Source organism: Loxodonta africana, chromosome 2 (assembly GCF_030014295.1).
Source record: "Loxodonta africana isolate mLoxAfr1 chromosome 2, mLoxAfr1.hap2, whole genome shotgun sequence".
NCBI lineage: Eukaryota > Metazoa > Chordata > Mammalia > Proboscidea > Elephantidae > Loxodonta > Loxodonta africana.
In genome coordinates this window covers 63,421,594-63,447,315 of record NC_087343.1, presented here as the reverse complement: position 1 = coordinate 63,447,315, position 25,722 = coordinate 63,421,594, and the positions used below count along the sequence as shown (strand labels likewise).

At 38.5% G+C, this 25,722-nt stretch overlaps 1 protein-coding gene across 7 annotated transcripts in view; it reads left to right on the top strand.

The window, feature by feature from the left end:
- The window catches only part of PDE4D (phosphodiesterase 4D), a 1,416,439-nt gene that overhangs the window by 982,235 nt on the left and 408,482 nt on the right, over positions 1-25,722 (top strand). The window contains exon 1 of one of the 7 annotated variants that reach the window (XM_010588153.3): positions 1,812-9,022. The exons of the other annotated variants lie outside the window; for them this stretch is intronic. Within the exon in view, the coding sequence (XP_010586455.1) occupies positions 8,934-9,022 (89 nt within the window). The 5' untranslated portion in view covers positions 1,812-8,933. Of the gene's footprint in view, positions 1-1,811; positions 9,023-25,722 lie in introns of those variants that run through there. 7 annotated transcript variants of the gene reach the window in all.

Genomic DNA, 25,722 nt, shown 5'->3' with positions numbered 1-25,722 from the left:
ATGCTGACACCAGGCAAGGTCAAGTATCATTTCTTTATGTGAGATGGCAAGTTCGCAGTGTGACTGTGGCTCTAATTCTCCATACCACAGCTGCCCTGAATATTCATTCGCCCATGGTGTTTCACACACACACACAAAAAGGTACTATTTTGAGTGGAGACCAGTTATGTCAGTGACAGTGGTTTTTTTATGTTATTTTCTTATTGATTGATCGGTCAAGCAATTGATTAATTGATTGCAATAATCTTACTTTAGCTGAGAAGAGGGAGCCTCTAAGGAAAGAGTAAGGGCTATCTAAATTTCTATGGTAACTTTTTTGCCCCTACTTAGGAACATAAAAGAATATAATGCAGGTAATGCATCTTTGTCTTAAGATGCCTGGTGGTTATCTATTCTTTCAACAAGTATTTTTGTGATTTTTCATTTTCCCAGGCCATTTGCTGGGCGTTGGGGACACAGGGGGAAGGTAGACGTGAGCTCTATCTACATGGTGTTTAGACTGTTAGCGAAGACATTCACTGAATAAGTGATTATAAACATGATGAGAGTGACAAGGAGGAAATCCAGAGTGCTTTGGGCACATCAGGTAGTCTCTGGAAGTAGGGAAGGCTTCCTGGAAGAAGTGGCTTTTGAAATGAAATTGTATTGCTACCCTTACACTGATCAGTTAATAGCTAAGGAGAATGTTTTCAGTCTGTATTCATGAGTACAGTATTGAAAATAAATAATTTTCTGTTCTTTTAAATCTTCATATGCATGAAATTGGGCAGTTGGACTATGTCTGACCTCAGAACACTTTTACGAACATTAAAAGAAAAAAAATTGCTAGTTCTTTAAGTCAAATGATTAACCTATATTAATTTCAAAACTATTAAAGAATTTGACTCTAGAAATATTTTCTATTTGCTAGTTAGAAAAATCTCCTAAAACTTTTTTGGTCACTTAGTAGGCATTTAATAAACATAAAAGTTATTTCCCTTTTCTCTCATTTCTTAGTCCTTAATTTCTCCTCTTCAGCCTTCACTTGTCTGTAGAAGAAACTCAGTTGCCCTATTGAATAATAAGGATTTGACTTCATTATCTCCCAGATTGCTAAAACATTCCCAAAATAACTCTAATATGCAAAACATTTTGATCTGTACTCTGTAAATTTATTGATAGTTTATGTTTGTACTTAATCATGCCACCTGTTGGTTGTTTTAGTCTACGTCTTAATAATTTTAACTCTTTAATATATCTTATTTCTGTTTGTGTCCTGAGACTTCTTTTCTCTAAAAAACAACTTTATTGATATAATTCACATACCATAAATTTAATCCTTTTCAAGTATACCACTCAGGAACTCAGTAGCTTTCAGTGTATTCACAGAGTTGTGAAACAATTATGACAGCCTAATTTTAGAATATTGTTATCACCCCATAATTAAATCCTGTTCTCATTAACATTCACTCCCCTTTCTCCCTTTTCTCCAGTCCTTGGCAGCAAATCATCCAATTCCTCCACCTGGAGCTTGCTATTCTGGATATATCAATAAATAGATCGTGCACATATGACTTTTTGTGATAGATTCCTTGGTTTAGATTGTTTTTAAGGTTCATTCATATTATTGTTGTTGTGTGCTGTCGAGCCGATTCTGACTCACAGCAACGCTCAGGGCAGAATAGAACTGCCCTATTGGGTTTCCAAGGTGCAGCTGGTGGATTCGAACTGCTCACCTTTTGGTTAGCAGTCTGAGCTCTTAACCGCTGTGCCAGAAGGGCTCTTCATTCATATTAAACATATATTAGTCCTGTATTACTTTTTATTGCTGAATAAAATTCCATTTTATGACTAAATGGCAATTTGCTTATCCATTCTCCAGTTGATGGACATTTAGGTTGTTTTCACTTTTGGCTGTTGTGAATAAGGCTGCTATAAAAACCCACGTACAAGTTTTGATGTATGTTTTCAAATTCTCTTAGATATATGTCTAGATGCTGGGTCATCTGGTATATGTTTAACATTTGAGGAATTTCCAAACTGTTTATCAAAGTGGTTGCAGCATTTTACTTTCCCAACAGCAATGTGTGAGGGTTCCAATATCTCCACGTTCTGGCCAACATGTTGGTATTGTCTATCTTTTTATTTTAGCCATCCTAGTGAACCTAAAGTGGTACTTCATTGTGATTTGACTTCCAATTCCTTAATGTCTAATGACACTGAGCAATTTTTCATGTCATATTAGCTTCCCTGGTCTGCCATAACAAAGTAGCAGTTAAGAACTTGGCTGCTAAAGAAATGGTCAGCCGCTCGAATCCACCAGCCACTTATGGAAACCCAATGGGTCAGTTCTACTCCGTCTTATAGGGTTGCTATGAGTCAGAATTGAGTCAAAGGCAACAGATTTGGATTTTTTAGCCATAACACAGTACCACAAATTAGGTGGCTTACAGGAACAGAGACTCGTCTTACAGTTCTGGAGGCTCGGAGTTCAAATTCAGGGTGCTGGCAGGGCCATACTCTGTCTCTTCTAAGGAGAAATCCCTCCTTATCTCTTCCAGTTTCTAGTAACCCCAGTTGTTTCTTGGCTTGTAGATGCATCTTCACCTAGCTGTCTCCCCTCATGTGTCTCTGCATCTGTTCTGTTTAATAGACAGCACTCCGATTGGATTAGGTCTTACTTCACTCCAGTATGAACTCATATTGACTTAGCAGATAACACCTTCAAAGATCCTATTTCCAAACAAGTTCACATCAACAGGTACCAGGAGTTAGAACATCAACATATCTGTTTTGGGGAAACGATTCAACCTATAACACATGTGCTTCTTTGAGGATATGTCTACTTAAATTTTCTGTCCATTTTTTTCATTGCCTTATCTTTCTTTTTATTGTTGAGTTGTAAGATCTCTTTACATATTCTGGATATAAGCACCTTATAAGATTTCATGACTTAAATATGTTCTTACATTTCTGAGTGTTGTCTTTCCATTTGTTTTCTTTTTTTATTATCTTTTGTGGTGCAAAAATTTTAAACTTTGATGAAATTTAGTTTATCTCTTTTTTTCTTTTGTTATGTTAGTTATTATATCTAATAAATCATTGCTTAATGAAGGTCATGAAGGTTTACTCCTAAGTTTTCTACTGAGAGTTTTATAACCTTAACTCTAACATCAGATCTATGAGCCATTTTGAATTAATTTTTGTATACGGAATGAGGAAGGAATCCAGCCTTATTCTTTTGTATGAGGATAGCCAACTGTCCCAGCACCATTAGTTGAAAAGACTGTTTTTCCTCAATGAATTGTCTAAGCACCATTGTTGAAAATCACTTAGTCAAAATGTGAGGATTTATTTATGGACTCTGAATTCTATTCTATTCCATTTATCTATATGTCTGTCCTTATATCAGTACCACAATATCTTGATTACTGAAGCCTTGTCCTTTTTCAAGACCGTTTTGGCTATTCTGGCCATTTGTATTTCCATATGAATTTTCTATTCAGATTATCAATTTCTGGAAAATACTAGCTAGGATTTTGAAAGGAGTTGATTCTGAATCTATAGATCACATTGCAAATTTCAATCTTAACTGCAGTATGTCTTCCGGTCCATGAACATGGGATACCGTTCAGTTTATTTGAGTCTTTTAAATTTTATTTTGACAGTGTTTTGACCTTTTTAGTCTAGAAGGCATCCTTGGACTTTTTGAGTAAAAGATGTGTTTGTAGAAGCTTAAAAACGCAGAGCATACTTCTTTAATGCTCTTAAGACTATGGGGTAATTTAAATTCTCTTAGCTTTCCACTGTGTTCCCACTTACAATTGTCCCCTCATTTTAGAACATGGAATAGTTGACCTCTGAATCAAGTAGACACATAAAAAGTTTAGAAGGAATATTTGAAAGCAATTCAAAGAAATTGCTAGCATTATTTTTCCACATTTCCATTTGGGGAAATGACTTATAGTTGATTGTTGTAATAAATTCATGTAATAAATAACCCCTGTTGAAGTCACAATTACTTGTACTGAATGAATATTAGTTTTCAAAAGTGTACAAGTCCAGTTGCTAAATTTCCTTTTGCCATGCTCTTTTGCAATGGATCACTCTGAAAACAATTATTACAGTGAAACTCTTATCAGAGGTAGCTGATAAATAAAACTGTTTTTTATTCATTAACTTCTGCTGGTTTTGAGTCTGTGACCAGTGACCATTTCAAAATACAGCATTATCCTTAAACCCATCTGTCTGCCTGCTCTGGTTTCCTGAGGCAATGTATTTTAACATAACACAAACTCACTAATGTAACTCTTTGTTTCTCTAAAGTTTAGCTCAAACCCAACCTCCTTCCACTTGTCAATGATGACTTGATGTGTAAGTAACTGCCTATGTGGATTATGTTTAAATTTTCTCACTTTTAAATTTATGAGTTTCAATTTGTTTCATAGTAGCTGTCTCCAATAAAGGAAGTTCTCAGTTTTCTATGTCAGAAACCAAAACCCAAATTTGCCGTTTGTAACATCTGGAATCTTGAAACCAAAATCATAGAAATATTTAAGAGGCAAAGAAGATTCTTTATTTAGAGCTCTGCAGAATATAAGATCTAAGTTATTGGCAGAAGGTGGGCATTTTATTGAGAATTTATGGGGGACAGGAATTGTGTAGATACGTATTGGGTAGGAGCAATGTTTAGATTTTAGGCTCTGTTTTTCCCTGTGATGTAAGTTTTGCTTTTAACTTAAAAAAGATGTGTTTGTTTCAGAAATGGAAATCTCTCATTACAGTCCAAACATGCTTTTACTAAATTCTTGTGCTATAATAAATGCTGAAGAACATCACAATAATTAAAATATTCAAAAAATGCTTAATTTCCTTACCCTTTACCCATTTTTTTCTTTTATTGCCCTCCAGGCGATTCCTACTCATAGCAACCCTATAGGATGGAGTAGAACCACCCTGTAGGGTTTCCAGGGAGTGGCTGGTGGATTTGAACTGCCAACCTTTTAGTTAGCAGCCAAGCTCTAAACCACTGTGCCACCAGGCTTCCTGTTACCCATAAAGTAAAAGTTCTGAACAGCTGGTGTCATGGATTGAATTATGTCCCCCCCAAAATGTGTACATCAACTTGGTTAGGCCATGATTTCCAGTATTCTGTGGTTGTCCCCCATTTTGTGATTGTAATTTTATGTTAAAGGAGATTAGGGTGGGATTGTAACACTCTTACCAGGTCACATCCCTGATTGGATGTAAAGGGAGTTTCCCTGGTATGTGGCCTACACCACCTTTTATCTCTCAAGAGATAAAAGGAAAGGGAAGCTGGCAGAGAGGGGGGACCTCATACCACCAAGAAAGCAGTTCCAGGAGCAGAGCACCTGGGGTCCCTGCAGGGAGAAGCTACTAGTCTGGGGGAAGATTGACAAGAAAGCCGACAGAGAGAAAGCCATACCCTGGAGCTGACACTTTTAGCCTACTTTACAGTGAAGAAATAAATTTCTCTTTGTTAAAGCCATCCACTTGTGGTATTTCTGTTATAGCAGCACTAGATGACTAAGACAGCTGGTTACAATAGAAATGACAGCAGAAGTTCATTCTAGGCAAACATCTTTTTCGACTTTTTTTTTTCCTCAATTGCCTGGATTCTCGTGTCTATGAAGTACTAGCCTGTCCCTCACAATGATATTGGTATTTATATTTGAGATCAAGGCTTAATTCTGCTCGTCATTAATCTCAGAAATAGTTAGTTTATTTCTACGGCCTTGTTGAGACCTGATAACCTAAGAGGGATTATGCATGACTATACAGAAGAAATGGGAAAGAGGTGATAAGTATACTTTTAAGGAGAAAATATCATTAATACTAGCAGATACTTCCTGTGTCTTTATCCAGTTTCACATTAGGAAAAAGGGCTAAAACGTCCATTTTCCTGGTCATAATTTTGCATTTTTAGTTCCATTGTTTATCTTGCTTGACTGTTTGGAAACCTTGGTGGCATAATGGTTAAGTGCTATGGCTGCTAACCAAAAGGTCAGGAGTTCGAATCCACCACTGTTCTAGATGTCTGCTTTTCAGAACGGGGTGGCAGGGGCGGAGGGGGGGAGGATATATTTTGCAATAACGAAAAAGGCAAATTTGTTTTGCCTTCATTGTACATTTCTTTCAGAAAAAGTTGGACAATCTTCCCTCTGTAGTATCTTCATTCTGTATTATTAGTAGGTCCTTATGTTTTATGAATTAGTTACCAGTTTTTAAAAACACTTTTTAAAAAACATAAATTGGTAAGGCAATAAAGACAGTTCATTATTAGTCGAAACGCCTGTTGCTGGCTTTAGCCTGGATGGGTAAATAGGGTCCATCTTGCCATGATAAGTAAATTGGGATAACTATGCAAGTACTGTCTTTCCTTGTCCAAGGCTATATACATAGACTGCAGTTTGCAATATCAGGAACCAATGATGCAGTTATCTAGTGCTGCTATAACAGAAATACTACAGGTGGATGGCTTTAACAAACAGAAATTTATTATCTCATAGTTAAGGAGGCTAGAAGCCCAAATTCAGTATGCCAGCTCCATGGGAAGGCTTTCTTTCTCTGTCAGCTCTGGGGGGAGGCCCTTGTCATCGATCTTCCTCAGTCAAGGAGCTTTTCAGCACAGATACCGCAGGTCCAAAGAATATGCCATGCTCCCAGTGCTTCTTGGTGATATGAAGTCTCCCTGTCTCTACTTGCTTCTCTCTTTTGTATCTCAAAAGAGAGATTGGCTTAAACTGTAGATTAATCTTGTAGATTGAGTTTACATAACTGCCACTAATCCCATCTCATTAACAACATAGAGATAGGATTTACAACACATAGGAAAATCACATCAGATGAAAAAGATGGTAGACAATCACACAGTACGGGGAATGATGACCTAGCCAAATTGGTAGATATTTTGGGAGGACAGAATTCAATCCATGACAACCTCCAAAATTTAAAAGGCTACCAGATAGAATGAGAGGTTTGTATGGCATGGAAGGTAAAGAAAGTAGATCTTTGCCAATACCATCCCTCCTGCTCTTCCGCTTGTGTCTTTGTGTCTTCCTTCCCTTCTTCCATTTGCCTCACCAACCGACCCCACCCACCAGCTTTCTGGGACTCCTCCCCTCCTTTCCCAGACTCCCAGTTCCCTTATACTGTCTGGCTTCAGTCTCAGATGAAGCCATGCTACTAAATGCCAAGTTGCTCAGCTCTATGTTAACTCTGCCAGAAGTATCTGTATCTCCTAAGAGACCCCAAATGGAAGTTAAATAATATGAAGTAAGGAAATGATAATTTTGGAATTTCATACACCAGAGGGGTAGGTTGGCATATGTGTAGGTGCCTTCGCAGTCCTTCTCAAAGAATACCAGGCTCATGGGAAATGTGGAGCCCTTTACAAAAACAAAAAGGCAGAGTTTGGGAGGCACTAAAATATTGCAAGTTGATTCTAAGAAAATGTATTTAATTTTGAGCTGTCAGTGGCCCCTCCTAGACTGCTGCTGTTCAGGGTAGCTATCACTCACCCACTCTCTTTTAGCCCACATGTCAGATAACAAAGAGATGAAACCGTGAAAATGTTTTTATTACTCATCCCAAAGCTGATAGCGCACCTTCAGCCCTTTGAAGAACCCCTGGTGTGCTGGATTCTGTTGTGAAAATAAGCATCATATTTACTGACTTGAATTTTTAAGGAAACTGCTTGAAGATTTTGAACACTGTGCGTATGTAAGAGCTACACTGGGCTTCAGGGATCTCAAAATTTGCTGGATATATCGACGTTCACTGACCTCAACTATTGGTTAATACCGTTCAGTTCAGAGTGGGTTAAATTCACTCCGGGGCGCTCCAAGCCTCTCTAATCTTATCCTCCAGAAATGGAGCTCTGCCTTGGTTTACACTTGAGGTCACCAACAGGGCAATGTTTGGACAGGGACTGATGGAATTATACTGCACTGTTAACATTAAATACCACTCGGCAATGAGGACGGATGACGGCATTGGAGCCCTTTGACTCCTCCAGTACAGTATCTGGAAATATTTGCCTCCCCTGAACATACTGGACTCATAAAACATGTGAAGGGCTTGATTTAGCTTTCCTCATTTATTTAATTTGAAAGAACATTGCTTTAAGGGATTTCTCAGAGTTAGGAAATGCTTCTAGGGAATAGAGAATGGACAAGAAAATTGATCTCTGTTGCCAAAGTCATTCATTATAATTCGCTTTCCAAGGTGATGTGGTATCTCCATGAGGGAAAAGCTGCCAAAAGCTTTGAAAGTGATCTGCTTGTTTTCTTCTCACACTGACTTGCAGGGAGGCGCTGGTATTTCCTAGGCGATTAAATCGTCCGGGAAAAGTTTGCTACCAATCACGTTCATCCTTGCTTCTAAGAGAAGTCAAAATAAGAAAAATGACATTTGGCAGCTGGTTGTGTGAATTCAGTAATCTGTGTCGAATTTTCCAGTCATAGGCATGTATTGACTTTTTTTTTTCCTTAAGACGCCCTCTATTTGCTTTCTTTTTTTTAAGTTCTCACTTGATATAAAAAGGCTCACCCACTTCACTCATACCTTTCACTGAATGTGTGTGTGTCCATTGTGCTCTTCAGGAGTGGCATGCGGCTTTGCTGTTTAATCAAGGCTAAATATAAAAACAAATTTATGAGGGAGTATTTCTCACATTAATAATGAGATAAGGGCTGAGTGAAGCAAGCTCTGTTGCAAAGGGCAAGTGTCACGCAGCAGGAAGTCTTGACCATCCCTTCCAGCCCTGCTTCAGCCAGCCTGCCACCTCTCTGTCAGCACATACCACCACAAAGAGGAAATGCCCTCACTCAGCCACCGGTGCCTCCAGCTCCGTGCAGGGTCCTCCGGCCCCAGGGCCCTGCATCAACTCTAACTTCCCGCTGCTCCAGGCGATCTTGGGACCCTCTTGACAAATGGCTTTCGTTTGGGATCCTTTGGGAGCCACAGCGCCAGGACCATCTCCAAGAGCCAAAACAAGATTGCGTTTTGCAAAGTCCTACAGGTATTGCTCTTTACTTCTTGTAGCTAGGAAGGATTTTTTCAGCTGCCTCTGTAGCTTTAGGCTCCTTGCAAATAAGTGTTTGGCCTGTGTTGATCTATGGACTCATAATGCTGATTAAAACGACAGTATACAAAACCTGTCTGATTAGGTATGAACCCTAAAGTTGTCAGGGACATGTGAGAACCTGCAGAAGTAGAAGGCAGTTGACTAACTTGAAAAGCAGATTTTGAGAGTTAATTGATGAACTTGAAAGAATGTTCATGTTGCTGTTACTTGGAAAGCAAGAATGTTAATTTTTCTAATAAACTTGATATAGCCAAAATTGACTGTGCTAACTTTCAGTTAACTCTTTAAATGTCAGGAAATGGTGTTCATTTGATTAAGCAAATTAACAAACAAAATAATAACGCTACAGTGTTGATAAGTGTTCTAGGAAACATTCTCATGGAATCTGTGTAACTATCTTTAGGGTCTAGGAGGCAATTCAGACTTTTAATCTTGTCTGACAGAATTAAGTACCAGGACTTGGAAGTAAATATTTTATTTCTAAAGATTTCTAGAAATCACACACACACACACACACACACACAAATCTTAACCTCATGTTGCAATAAATTGTCAATTATATCTTTTATATCAAAGTTAGCTTATTTTCATCAAATAACTAGAAAGACAGAAGGCGCCTAAAAAATCTTTGATTTCCTACTTGAGTGTTCTAAATATTGACAAGGAACAGATTGATTCTTGACACATTTGTTTTCGTTTCTGATTGGTTATAGTGTATAGCAGTGAAAGCTATTTCCACAAAAGCAGATAGAGTTGAAATTATCTGCAAAATCTCTAGTGCAGGTTCTTTCTTATTTAAACCAAATGCAACATGCGTGGAAGCTGCCAGGCCTATGTAGAAATACGCACTGAATTTGGGTTATAATGTGTTTTGATTTGCCTACATAGAAAAAAATTCGAATTTTGGATTAAAATAATTCATAAATTATTTATTTGTTTTAGGCAGTTAAGAAGATAGTGACCTTGGAATTTTTTAGGGAATTATAAAATCAGAGAAATCAAAGTATAAAATTCACTCGTAACAATATATAAGCAAACTTTGACAATGGATGCATATTAAGTTTACAACTAGAAGTACAGGTAGTATACCTTCATTTATTTCCTTTTCAAAACAAACTAAGTACTGTTTTTATTAATTTTATAAATCCTGTTGATTTGTCATAGTTGCATGCTCGCTACATGCCTAGTATTCTACTGAGTGCTAACTGCATACATATTATGCACCCAGTTGCATATTCTGAACTTGTCACCAAAGATTCGTCAACATTACCGCATGTATCTCCTAGTCACGATTGATGGTGGCTTCCAGGTTCTCCTCATCACTGAGACCTGGTACAAATTCCTAAATATAATAAATATCTACCTGGTGGGTAGAGTAAAAACAATAGCTTGGTGGACTAAAGAATTTCCAAAATCTCAAGAAATGCAGCTTAAATGCTACTGTAGAATTCACAGATAAATTATGAAAGTTGCTTTTGTGGTCTGGCAAAGATATTTTCATTTTCCTTTGGCCAATTTCTGATCCTTTGCGAAATGCAGCCAGCATTAGAATGTCTAAGGATGAATTTTCCATGTATTTGAATGTCCTGTGTTTGTAGTTTAACAAGCCTGTTTTGTAACAAGTTAAGATGTGAGAATGACATCCCAAATAGCCATCCTAGGCCAATCTCATCTACAGCTTCAGTGACTTCATCCCTCATTCATTTGCTTTTCGATGGCACCAGGGCACTGCTTACAAAATTAAGCACTACTTTTAAGGACAAGACACTGATTTGTCCCCCTAGGTCCTGTTAACATCCATCTCATTCCTTTAGAACCAGATGCTCTCACATCTGTTTTAGGGGAGAGAGAGAGGAATAATGTGCTCATGTTAGATTTAAGAAAGCAAGGTGAGTAAATTTATATTGGTGCTATAAATATAATACATAAAATAAATTAAACAACATCATCTGAGAAGCAAAGAAAAAATCAAGGAGCTAAGACTCTTAGCAAGTTTGTGCACCCTGGCAACCCCAGAAGAGAAAACTAGGAAACAAATATTGAATGTTGATTTATTGTTTAAAATTATAGTAATATTCAAAAGAAACTTTAAATAGAAAGCTACTCTTCTAGAGATAGCTCTGTCTTCCAGCCAGAGCAAATCACAAAACTATCTGCTTTCCATCTTCTTAAAAAGACAGAGAGATGGCCAAAGGAGCTTTATGTGGATGCTATGGTGATGGCTGTTATGCAAATAGAATAGAGAGCCATCCAGGGCACATTTCAGTGTGGGGCATTCTTCAGGCCAGAAACAGAAAGTATCTTCTAGTTTTCATGCCTCTTGAGCTTTTAGGAAAGGCCCCTAAGTGAGGCAAGCAGTTTGCGTTCAACTGCTAAACTAAAAGTTGGCTGTTCAAAACCACCCAGCAGTATTGGGCAAGAAACGGCCTTGCTTCTTTCAAGATTATAGCCAAGAAAACCACATGGACCAGTTCTACTCTGTAGCAAACACATAGGTTCTCCATAAGTTGGAATGGACTCAACAATAACTAACAACATCATCATGATAGGGATCACACAAAATACTATACAATCGAAATTCCCAGAAAATCTCCGAATCTCATTTTTGCCAATACTTTTGACATCTTTCTCTCCCCAGTGTTTTAGTAGAGTCATCAAACAGGTGAACGTTTGAACACATTTAAGCATATATAAATCTGCTGGGGGGGGCTAACAAGTAAATTTTTAAATGTGAAATATACTGAACATAAAATGAAGGACAACTTGGCAAGCAGGTTAGAAAAGAAAAGAAAGCACAAATGACATTCAGGCTCTGAAAAGATAATCTTTGGTAAAACAAGAAGCCCCAGGTAACCTTAAACCATCCCCTGTGCTTTTAGGAAGTGATGCTCAAATCTGTAACTTTGACCTGGAGATTTTATTGTAGCAGATAGGAGCAGAGACATATTAAAATATAAGTAGTTGTGCATCAGTTGCTGACGAATCAAACCTCATAATGTCCAATAGAAAAGGCAGGCTGGATCACAAGTCTTAGAAAAGAAAATGAGTGTCACCAACAAATCAATGCACTGGGCTGAAGAACAACTGGACAACAAAATGATAGGAAGGTAGGAAGGCAAGGAGGGTAGGAAGGAAGCAAGAAAAAAGGAAGACAATACCCAGGCTTTATTTTACCTATGTCCATGAATCTGACTTTATTTAGAATATATGTCACTATAAACTATTAAATAGATCAATTATGGCTAAAAACATTCTCATTAAAAAAAAAAATTCTCATATAACACTCGTATTTATAGTTATGCTAAAAGTGACTTTGTAATTGCCACATTAATACCTCCCATTGCAAAGCATTTTGTGTGTGTTTCAAAGCCTGTTCAGATTTTACAGGAGGGATGACCTGGTCATGCTCCACAGCTTCCGTAACATCATCTCATTTAATTCTTTAAATCAAAAGAATGGGTATAATTACCGCCAAATAATAGAAGAAGAATTTGATGTTCAGGGAGCAGAAATACACACATACATGGCCAGAAAGTCTCCAATAAGAACTTTAAGAGCAAATATTATTGGGTGCTTACTATGTGCCCAACTCATAGCGACCCTATAGGACAGAGTAGAACTGTCCCATAGGGTTTCCAAAGATTGGAACTGCTGACCTTTTAGTTAGCAGCCAAACACTTAACCGCTCCACCACCAGGGTATACGGTTGCTATGAGTCAGAATCGACTCAATCAACGGCAATGGGTGTGGTTTTGTTTTTGTTTTTCCTATGTGTCAGGTAGTGTTCCCGGTGCTGGACGTGCATTTTCTCCTTTAATCTCCAAAACAACCCCAGCAGGTGGGTCCATCATTACTTCCATTTTACAGATGAGAAAACTAAGCAGAGAAAGTTTAAGAAACATGTCCAATGTGACGTAAAGGGAGGAGGCAAAATGTGACCCCAGCCATCTGTCCTGGAGCCTGGACTTCTAACTAGTCACTCTCCTACCTCCAGTTCCCTGACCTGCTTCTCTCATCACCATACTGGGAGGAATTCTATGGTGCCTTCCATTCCATTCCATTCCGTTCCATTCTATTTCATTCCATGATTTGCTGTCTTCCTCCATTCAGCATCTTTCTCTGAAGAAGGAAAACCTTGTAATTTGACTTAGGACAATAAATCTTAGTGATCAGTTAAAAATATAAACTTATAAAATAGTTTCTAAACTGTCCTGTAACTTAATTGATATTGGTTTAAAGTGAGTTAAAAAAATATAAAAGTATTTCTTATGTTTAAAAAAAGGAAATAATCAATGATTTTATGTGACCTGCTCCTGTCCCCTCCCTGGGTTTTGCTTTATGGGCTTCCATCTGGCTCATTTCATCTGGAGAGAAACACTGGTCATGTGATTACATTTTCCTGCCAAAATATTGCTCCTTGGCTGGTGGTTCAGAGGAGCTAGAAGAATTCTCTGAGCTAGAGAGGTCAACTTCATCCCGTGTCATGTCTATTTATTCTACTGGCATTGTTTTCAGCATTAAATGGACCTTCTTAATGATATTTCAAATTGTAACAGTGGCTAAATTGCAAATGAGAAAGCATCTACCCTATAAAAAAAAAAAATATAGGCAACATTTATACCTAAGAATAGCAACCATGTTAATAATCATTGTGCATCATGGGGTAAGGCAGCATGGTACAGGAGGAGGACTTTGACTATAGAGCCAAAGAGACCAAGATTGAATGCCAACTCTGCTGTTTTCTCAACTGGGAAAATTCTGTAATGTCTGTAAGCCATTTCCCTATCTATAAAAGGAAAATAAAAATACCTATTTCAGAAGACTATTTTGTAGATTAAATGAAACAATGTATACATAGGTAGGCTTATGTACCACCTCTTTTATAGCATTTTCTGTTTTCCTTGTAATTTCATTAGTTATGTGACGCTTAGATCAACAAATTTTTTTAGAGGCTAATCTTCATCATTGGGGCCATTTTTGGTTATAGAATAATGCAATACAGCTGGCTTACAAAGAGTTACTTTATAAGCACCTTACACTTACAAAAAATCTCACCCTTGAAAGGCAGTATGGCGTAAAGAGAGCTGGTTGGCTGTAGAGCCACATGGCTGAGGTTCAATTCCAGCACTGTCGCTTACACTAGGCAAATAACATTATGTGACTCACTTTCTTCATCTATAAAATCTGATGTTGTGAGGATTGTGTTAAAACCAAAACCAAACCCGTTGCCCTCAAGCTGATTCCAACTCATAGCAATCCTATGGGACACAGTAGAACTGCCCCATAGTGTTTCCAAGGAGTAGCTGGTGGCTTTGAACTGCCATTCTTTTGTGTTAGCAGCCATAGCTCTTAGCCACTGCATCACCAGGGCCCCTGAGTGTTGTGGTAGCCATGTAAAATACTTGGCATATATACAGTTCTAAAACCAATGTGAGCTCTTATTAATAGTAGAATATAAGTTCCCCATAGCAGAGATTTTTATCTGTTTTTTTGTTTTGTTTTTGACCACCTCTATATCTTGAATGCCTAGAAGAATGCCTGGAACATACCCATTGTTGCCGAGTCAATTCCAACTCATAGTGACCCGGTAGGACAGAGTAGAACTACCCGCTTAGAGCTTCCAAGGCTGTAAATCATTACAGAAGGAGATTGCTACATCTTTCTCCTGCTGAGCGGCTGGTGAGCTCAAGCCATCAGTCTTTCAGCTAGCACCCAAGTACTTTTGTGTATGTGTGTTTTATCTCTTTTTTTTTCTTTTTTAACTGTGTTCTAAGTGAAAGTGTACAAATGAAGTCAGTCTCGTACAAAAACATATATATATATATACACACCTTCCTATGTTCTCCTAGCTACTCTCCCTGTAATAAGACAGCACACTCCTCCCCTCCACCCTGTATTCCCTGTGTCCATTCAACGAGCTTCTGTTCCCCTCTGGCTTCTTATCTCAACCTCCAGACAGGAGCTACCCACATAGTTCCATGTGTCTACTTGAGCCAAGAAGCTCACTCCTCACCAGTATCATTTTCTATCTTATAGTCCAGTCCGATCCCTGTCTGAAGAGTTGGTTTCAGGAATGGTTCCAGCCTTGGGCTAACAGAGGGTCCGGAGACCATAACCTCCGGGGTTCTTCTAGTCTCATTCGGACCTTTAAGTCTGGTCATTTTACGAGAATTTGAGATCTGCATCCCACTGTTCTCCTGCTCCATCAGGAATTCACTGTTGTTTTCCTTTTCAGGGCAGTCATCAGTGGTAGCTGGGCATCGTCTAGTTCTTCCAGTCTCAGCCTGATGTAGTCTATGGTTTATGTGGCCCTTTCTGTCTCTTGGGGTCATCTTTACCTTATGTCTTTGGTGTTCTTCATTTTCCTTCACTCTAGGTGAGTTGAGACCAATTGATTCATCTTAGATAGCTACTTGCTAACGTTTAAGACCCCAGATTCCACTCACCAAAGTGGGATACAGAACATTTTCTTAGTACATTTTCTTATACCAATTGACCCAGATGTCCCCTGAAACCATGGGCCCCAGACCCCTCTCCTTGCTACTCTGGCCTTCAAAGCATTCTGTTGTTTTCAGAAAACATCTTTGCTTTTGGTTTAGACCAGTTATAGCAGCCAAGTACTTTAACCACTGCAACACCAGGACTCCTTGCCTGGAACATAATCAGTGTTTAATGTATATGTACTTAGTGAATTAACCTATCAGCAAATATTTTCAGACCTCAAGTGTGGGGACACCCTGCATCCTTTCACCTACATTCCTGGGAACAGATGGAATGTTAGAACTAAAGAGACCCAATGGTTCCCCTACTCCACTCATTCATCCTATAGTTGAAGAATCTGAAGACTTAGAGAAGCCCCAAGGTCATACAGCTTGATAGTGCCAAACCTAAAGCTAGAACTCATTCAGTGTGATTACATGCAAATCTTTGCTCCAATGTCCTAACCCTCTCACTTTAGTACAAATCCCATCTCATTAAGTGCCTTCAGTAAGACAACAAGAGGAATGATTTGGGACCCACTTCTTACCACAAAGGGAGAGTTTAAGAGTAGAATTGGGCAGCAACCATGAAAGGACAGGCCTCTGAATAATAGGAAGACTCTTCCATGTAAAACTAAGAAAAGGCGTTTCATTTACAAGTCTAAAAATCCCTTCCTACAACTGCTACAATCTGGCTTTTAGGGGGACCATTTTGTAGACAGCATTTTTGCAGAAGATATGAGCTAAGTTTTTCTAATTTGAAAGAAACATTTCCAACATTCAAGATCATCTGTGCCATTACCAAAGTAGGCTAGAAATAGAGAAGGAAATTCAGGTCATGAGGTATACTATCAATAAAACACATTGAGCAATCATAAGCAGAATGATATAAAACTCTGCACAATTATGATAAAAATCCTGTTGCTATTAGGTGGCCTGTGGGCTATGAATTAGCACAGAGCACTTTCAAATATATACTGATAAAAGATGCAAGATCTCAAGGTGACAAAAGAAAAAAGTACACTCCCCACTGCTGAGAGTTTATAGTTCCGCTTCTAGTGTTTCTGACAATCAATGTGAGAACCACGCCATGGTTAAAACTATACACCCACTCCTCATAGGCACAGTTAGGTTCCAAAGACCAGGTAGTTACGTGAAAATCAGTGTTAAGCAAAAATGGCAGAGTTTTTTTTTTTTTTTCCCCCGTTTTCAGACCATTTGTCTGACTTGTATTTAGAAAATATGATCATAGAGATAGTAACAGCTAAGATTTACAGACGTGCTCATCACTGTGATGAGTCCAGTTATGGATTATTCCCCTGTGGAGAAGGAGGGTTAGAGGAGACAAAGCTGGATAAAGCTGGGCTGTGTGACTGGAGGGCCCACAGTTTACTAACCACTTCACTTTTCCCCAGCGCTAGCTCAGAGCTTCCCTCTGGGAGCCGCCTCCGGGGCTCCACTTCCACTTCTGCAAGCCCTTTGTTCACAGTCCGGAAGCCTGCTCTACCCTCTGGGCCTGGTGAGTCACCGAAGCTTGGGGCTTCATGCAAGGGCACTGAGACCCTGGCCCCACCAACGTGGAGGCTTCAGGCCCAGTTTGGCTCACTTTGGGATGTCATTAAACTCACACACATTTCTTCCAAACACCCTCTCTGATGCCTCTTTCTTTTCTCCCTTCCCACCTCACAGCAATTTTGTGCTGCAGGGCTTCAGGCTGCATAGAAGCTGGGAACCCATTATGGGCACCTGCTGGCTTAATTCTGCCTGCTCACCAGCCTAGAGGCTGTGGACATGTAGGAGGCTGGCCAGCTCCCACTTGCAGGAGGGAGCAGAGGGCACTGGGCGACATGTTGCCACCACCTCATTAATGCACAAAATAGTCAGATAGCAGACTGTTTACTATTGTTTAAAATGCTAAATGTCAGATAACTATTTACTTGATAAATGAGGAGTGTTTCTGAATGTATGATAGGTATGAGCATTTACAATTAATTAGCAACCAGAGACACCTTGGAACCCAGACCTGGTAGTCTATTTCTGAAGAATCACTAAAAAAAATCACAGCCATTGAAAACTCTATGGCAAGCAGTTTTACTCTGACACACATGGGGTCACCATGAGCTAGAAATGAGCTGGTGATAACTGGTTACTGGTTAGCAGTTAGTTAATATCATTCATTCTCACAATGTTGATTTTATGATACTCAACTAGTACATTTTTGTCTTTAAGTTATGAAGTTGAGGAACATCCTTCAATAATTTTGAACCGAAGGTATCTCAGCTGAGTGGCCCAATTAAGACTACTGTGTTCTGGGTAGAGTGAATAAGGAGCACTTCTTATGAAAAAAAAGAAGCATTTGTTCTATATACCTTAGTTTTCTACTCCTTTTTCTGGAGACCTCCCCACACACTGGCATGCTTTTGCCAAAGCCATATACCAGCCTCCAGTACTGGCTAGCCCCCTCCTAACTTCCATAGTTTTCCTACTTTTGAACCATAATTGTTTTTTTTTTTTTTTTTTTTAACTTTCACTAAAAGGGTTTGAAAGAAGTTTCTGAGTTTCTATAAGACTAGGTTAAATGAATACCCTGAAATTACTTGGAAAATTTTATCAAGTTATATAATTTAATTACCTGATAATAGTGTTAATAGGAAGGCTACAATTAAATATTAAAGATAAAGGATGGGTTTGTGAGCAGAGTATTACATTAATTAGTTTATATTAATCGCATGCAAAAGACAGGCATTCAAGAGCAACAAGTATTTAAGCCACATTCCAAAAGCACGCTTTAGAGTGAAACAAAAGAAGATAAGCTTTGGGCTGAGCTAAAGGAATAAACTCTGTAAAAGTAAGAATTGCTGTGACTGTGAATAAAACACTCAAATGTAATCAGGATATAAAAGATCAATTCATTCCTGTAGAATCCATTTGTTGAACGCCTGAGTTATGCCTGGTCAATGGTGTGTTAATAAATATTAATAGTCACCTCTTTATGAAAAAAAACCAAAAGAAGCCTTTTTTATAGTATTTTCTAATTTCCATGACAAAAAGAAAATGAAAATACTCCCACTATACCTACTTCAAAGCTGCAAACTTGACATCACTGAGTGTGGAAAGAGATGCATCCATAGCCTATATAGTGATTCCAACATACAGATACAATCTATGTAAATGACCTCAACGACATAAATAATAGTACAATGTTATCAGTCATTATGAAGCAATGAGTTTTGAATATTTATTACCTTTGTTTTTATATGATTTAACTTTAAGATCATATAACTTAATTTTTAATAGTGGTCAGACTACACAATGACTTGTGAAAATTTTTGGAAAATTTATCAGCTCTCCTTTCACCAGTTGGTACAGACTGGTTCTGACACACAGCTGTGCCTGTCGATTTATTGTTGTTGTTAGTTGCCATCAAGTTGGTTTTGTCTTACAGGGACCCTACGTATAACAGAAGGAAACACTGCCTGGTCCTGCGTTATCCTCACAATCATTGCTATGTTTGAGCGCATTATTGCAGCCACTGTGTGAGTCTATCTTATTGAGGGTCTTCCTCTTTTTTGCTGACCCTCTAATGTACCAAGCATGATGTCCTTACAAAGGGACTGGTCCGTCCTGATAACACGTCCAAAGTACATGGGATGAAGTCTTATCATCCTTGCTTCTAAGAAGCATACTGGCTGTGCTTCTTCCAAGTCAAATTTGGTCATTCTTCTGGCAGTCCATGTTATATTCAATATTCTTCATCATGATCATAATTCAAAGACATCAATACTTCTTCACTATTTCTTATTCATTGTCTACCTTTCACCTACATATGAGGCAACTGAAAATACTGTGGCTTGAGTCAGGCACACCTTAGTCCTCAAAGTGACATCTTACTTTTGAACACTTTAAAGAGGTCTTTTCCAGCAGATTTGCCCAATGCAATACTTCCTTTGATTTTTGACTGCTGCTTCCTTGGACGTTGATTGTGGATCCAAGTAAAATGCAGCCCTTGACAACTTCAGTCTTTTCACCATGTATCATGATGTTGTTTACTTCCAATTGTAAGGATTTTTGTTTTCTTTATGTTGAGGTGTAATCCACACTGAAGGCTGTGATCTTTGATCTTCATCAGTAAGTGTTTCAAGTCCCCTTCTTTTGCAGCAAGCAAGGTTATGTCATCTGCATATTGCGGGTTGTTAATGAGTCTTCCCTCCAGTTCTGATGCTGCATTCTTCTTCATGTAGTCTGACTTTTAGGATTGTTTGCTCAACATACGGATTAATATAACCCTAATGCTCTCCTTTCCTAATTTTAAACCATGCAGTATTGCCTTGTTCTGTTCAAATGACTGACTCTTGGTCTGTGTATAGCTTCTGCATGAGCACAATTAAGTGTTTTGGAATTCCCATTCTTCAGAGTGTTATCCATCATTTCTTATGACTCACACACTCAAATGACTTTGCATACTCAATAAAACAAAGGTAAACATCTTTCTGGTATTCTCTGCTTTCAGCCATGATCCCTCTGATATCAGCAATGAAGCCCCTAGTTCCATATCCACTTCTGAATCCAGCTTGAATCCCTGATAGTTCCCTGTAGATGTACTGCTACAACTGTTTTTGAATTATCTTCAGCATAATTTTACTTGCATGTGATATTTATGATATCATTTGATAATTTCCAAATTCTATTGGATCACCTTTCTTTGGAATGGGCACAAATATAGATCTCTTCCAGTCAGTTGACCAGGTATCTGTCTTTCAAATTTCTTGGCATAAATGCATGAGTGCTTCCAGTGTTGGATCCACTTGTTGAAACATTTCAATTGGTATTCAATCAATTCCTGGAGCCTTTTTTTCACCAATGCTTTCTGTGCAGCTTGGACTTTTCCCTTCAGTACCATCAGTTCTTGATCATATGCTACCTCCTAGAATATTTGAGCATAGACCAATTCTTTTTGGTACAGTGACTCTGTATTCTTTCCATCTTCTTTTGATGCTTCCTGTGTCGTTCAGTTTTTTGTCCACAGAATCCTTCAATATTGCAAATCGAGGCTTGAATTTTTTTTTCAGTTCTTTCAGCTTGAGAAATGCTGAACTTTTTCTTCCCTTTTGGTTTTCTGACTCCAGGTTTTTGCACATTTCATTATATTTACTTTATCTTCTCAAGTCTCCCTTTGGAATCTTCTGTTGAGCCCTTGTACTTCATTATCTCTTCCTTTGGCTTTAGCAACTCAGTGTTCAAGGTCAAGTTTCATAGTCTCTTCTGACATCCATTTTAGTCTCTTATGTGTTTTTAGTGAGCTTTTGCTTTCTTCATGTGTGATGTCCTTGATATCATTCCACAACTCATCTGGTCTTTGGTCATTCGTGTTCAATGCATCAAATCTATTCTTGAGATGGTCTCTAAATTCAGGTGAGATATACTCAATATTTGCACTTGAATCTCACGGACTTGTTTTAACGGCAATCTACTTCTGAAAAAAATTGGCTAGTCAAAACCTTATAGATAACAATGGAACATTGCCTGATATAGTGCCAAAGATGAGCCCCTCAGGTTGGAAGGCACTCAAAATATAACTGGGGAAGAGCTGCCTCCTCAAGGTAGAGTCGATCTTAATCATGTGAATGGTGTACAGTTTCAGGACCTCATTTGCTGATGTGTCATGACTCAAAATGAGAAGAGCTGCCAACATCCATTAATAATCAGAACATGGAATATACCAAGTATGAATCTAGGAAAGCTAGAAGTTGTCAAAAATGAAATAGAGTGTGTAACCATCAATATCCTAGGCATTAATGAGCTAAAATGGACTGATATTGGCCATTTTGAATCAAACAACCATGTAGCCTACTGTGCCAGGAATGACAAATTGCAGAGAAACATTGTCTCATTCATTGTCGGAAAGAACATTTCAAGATCTATCCTGAAATACAACATTGTCAGTGATACGATAATATCCATGCACCTACAAGGAAGGCCAGTTAATAGGACTATTATTCAAGTTTATGTACCAACCACTAATGCCCAAGATGAAGAAATTGAATTACTGGTGATTAGAATACAAAAGTGGGAAATAAAGAAGGATCAGTAGTTGGAAAATATGGCCTTGGTGATAGAAAGATTCAGGAGATCTCAGGATAGAATTTTTCAAGACCAATGGATTTTTCATTGGAAATACCTTTTTTCAACAACATAGATGGTGACTATACACGTGAACTTTGCCAAATGGAATGCACAGGAATCAAATCAACTACATGTGTGGGAAGAGATGATGGAGAAGCTCAATATCATCAGTCAGAACACGGCCAGGGACTGACCGCAGTGGTTTATTAGCTGCATAAAAATATACGTCTTATGTTATGGATGAGTGAGGGACATGATGGACAAGGTCTCTGCTCTCATAAAACATACATTGTAATGGAGGAAGTTGTTGAACAAGTTGGCAGCTAAGTTAAAATAGGGACTGGGATGTGCAATACTGCTTAGAAAAATAAGGGAAAACTTTGTAAAGAAAATGGGAATTTATTTACATACAAGTTGCAGCATATCCATTCCATACATCCATAATCCATTTGTAATCCTGGTGGACAATTCATAGCTTGGAATCACACCAAAGTCGATGGACCCACGGGAAGTTGACCTCATTACTGACTGTTCTAGGATCACACTCCAGTCTCTTGAATGAATTTGCCTTTGCTTCTAAGTTATAGTAAAATTAGGGGGAAGAGGAGGAGAAAAAGAAGGAGGAACTAGAGGAGAAGGAGGAGGAGGACTAGGAGAAGAAGAGATAATTAAGATTGTGATAACTAAAGGAAGGCTTTTGGCATAATGGAAGTATTTTTATGTTTCAAGTATTATTATATTAAAATAATAATGACAACAATGGATAGCAGTTTACAGTACTTCTGTGTCATGTTATTTCATGTAATCCTCAAAAAGTTTCATATGTAAAAAATATTAAAGTAAAAAAATTGGATGTTAAAAATCAGGAACAGTAGTACCTTCTATAAGTAGTACCATTTCTTTTTTTTTTGCTAAATACATCTGTCTGTGTTTGCCCGCACAACACAGATGTCATAAGCTGAGAGTAATTATGTGGTGAATTTTCGATTTTCAAAAGTAATCATACACGTTTAAAATCTTAGATTAGAAGAAAAGCTAGCCAGACCACACTTTTCTCTAACATAAATTTTTAGGGTAGTGTCTGTAAATATTATGCTTGTTGCTTGATCCCTTTTGGCTTTTAACTTGTCATTAATTGATTTGTGGATTATCCACTGGAAGTTGCTACGGGTAAAGGAATGCAATGGCCGAATGTGTTTATATAGAATAACAAGATAGATTGGCTGGGAGGAGAGGTTTAACTTTATAACATATCCTTGATTTTTAGGGATTTTTCTCATAATGGCAGTGTTTAGATAGAGAATGAAAAATTATCTGATTCTGATTCATGTTCTCATCATCCAAAGAGAAGATTTGTGTCCTGTTTGAGAATTACATTAATTTTATGATGTAAGTACATTCTCTAGTGAAAGAGTGGTCACTTTGCTGGAGAGAAAAACAAAGCAAAGCAAAAACCTTCTGCCATGTTTGAGTTGTACTTGACAAAAAGCTCTCATCCATGGCTTTCATGAAAAAATATCACTGCCCTGGTCTCAGATGAACTAAAAGATGACAATATTCAGTTGCTCAGATTACTGTTTTATTGCTCTATCTTATTGTTTACTAGAAAATCACTAGATATTTTTCCACCACAACTTCTTTTAAGTCTTTGTTATAAAGTTCAAAATGCACTGAGAAATTGGTTGGCAGGTTGCCACAGGCGCTGTCACTGGAGGGCACTTTTTTGTGCTCTGTCCTCCTCTGTTGAGGAGATCAAGGATGAATCTGTACATCTTCTGTTGTCTGCGCTGCTCTCCTAACTGTTGCCTTAGATACTAAGTGTATTAGTTTCCTATGGCTGCTGCGGAGCCCTGGTGGTGCAGTGGTTGAGAGATCGGATGCTAGCCACTTTTCTCATTTCATTCTGTGACTTCTGTGCTGCAAGCAATGACCAGTGACTCCAGGACACTACATACAGTGAACAAAAAGTTGCTTTTCAGACACAGTTCAGTCCTGAGGTTCCTTTTCACAGCACCAGAGAAGACTGTTCTTCTTCTCTCCATCCCACAGACATTTCAGAACGCAGCTCTGGCTTCTCTTTTATGACTACTTTTCCATTCCAGACTCTCCTTCATGTTGAAGGAGACCTTGAGAGAAAGGAAAAAAGAACAGGGGACCACGAAGAAAGAAAATGAGCATGAGGCCAGATTTAAGATATACACCCATGTTTAATCCATTACAAATGAAACCCTACTGAGAGCCTTAAAGAGCCCTGGTGGCCCAGTGGTTAAGAGCTCTGCTGCTAATCAAAAGGTCAGCAATTTGAATCACCAGCCACTCCTTGGAAACCCTATGGGGCAGTTCTACTTTGTCCTTTGGGTCGCTAAGAGTGGGAACTGACTTGATGGCAGGCAGTGGGTTAGGGTTTAGGTATGGCTGCTGCAGCAAAGTACCACAAACAAGGTGGCTTAAACCAACAGAAATTTATTCTCTCACACTTCTGGAGGCTAGAAGTACAAATTCAGGGTATCTTCTGGGCCATGTTCTCTCTGCAGGCTCTGGGGGAAGAATCCTTCCTTGCCTCTTCTAGCTTTAGAGGGCCCCAGACATTTCTTTGCTTGTGAAAACCTAACTCCAATCTCTGCCTCTGTCTTTACATGGCTGTCTTCCCTCCCTGCCTGTCTGTGTTTCTTCTGTTTTTATATAAATTTCAATCATATTGGATTAGGGCCCACCCTCCTCCAGTATAAACCTGTTGCCATTGAGTCGATTCCGATTCATAGCGACCCTATAGGACAGAGTAGGACTGCCCCACGGCGTTTTCAAAGGGCGGCTGGTAGATTTGAACTGCTGACCTTTTGGTTAGCAGCTAAGCTCTTAAGCACCAGGGCTCCAGTATAACCTCCTGTAAACTTAAAATTACATCTGCAAAGACCCTATTTCCAAATAAGGTCACATTCACAGGAAGTGAAGTACCCATCTTTTTTAAAGGACACAATTCAACCCATAACATTCAGGGTAAAGTGCATATCAGGTTTCCCTTCCTAAAGCAAATCCATGTGCACTGAGACTCACAAAGTCAGGGAGATCTGACGTGCAGAAAGATCGAGAAAGAAGAAATTATTGATTAGTCAGATAAATAAATAACCTGTCTTGTGTTTTTAAGTCAATTGAAAAGGCTCCGTGTTTGTGTTAGGGTCTAAATAACTTTATTTATTTATCTTTTAAACCTTACTTCCCCAGTGTTGGTGAAAAGGAAAGGGACTCTCTTTCTTCCTTAAATTAATCATAAATAATCCTTAGCCCTCTGTGAGACTATAATTTGTGTGAGATGTTAGGTACGAATGTGCCACTCCCCCCAAAAACCAAACCCATTACCACTGAGTGGATTCCAATTCATAGCAACCTGTAGCAACTACGTAGGACACAGTAGAACTGCCCCATGGAATTTCCAAGGCTGTAAATCTTTATGGAAGCCAGCTGCCATATCTTTCTCGCATGGAGCCACTGGTGAGTTAGAACCACTGACCTTTCAGTTGACATCTAAGTGCTTACCACTGTGCCACCAGGGCTCCTGAATGTGCCCTAGGTGAGAGAGAAAAAAAGAAAAATGCTTAGCCATTTTTACTCATAAAACCAGCAATATCAACAAATAAAATATTACTAGCTCCCAAGAACACTTTCTTATGCTCCTTCTACATGCTATGTTCCTAAAGATAACCACTATCCTGACTTCTAAGAGGATAGATTTGTTTTGTCTGTTTTTGAATGTCATATAAATGGAATTATATAACATCAACTTTTGCTTTTGTTTTTGGCTTATTTTCACTCAACTTTGTTTTTGTGAGATTCATCCATGTTGTTTTGTATAGTTGTAGGTTGTTCATTTTAATGGTGATAGTATTGCATTGAGTGAATATACTACAGTTTTCTTATCCATTCTACTGTCGATAGGCATTTGAGTATTCCAGTTTGAAGCTATTATGAATAAAGCTACCCAGAGCATTCTAGGATATATCATTTGGTGAACAAATGTGCATGTAGTGTGTATCG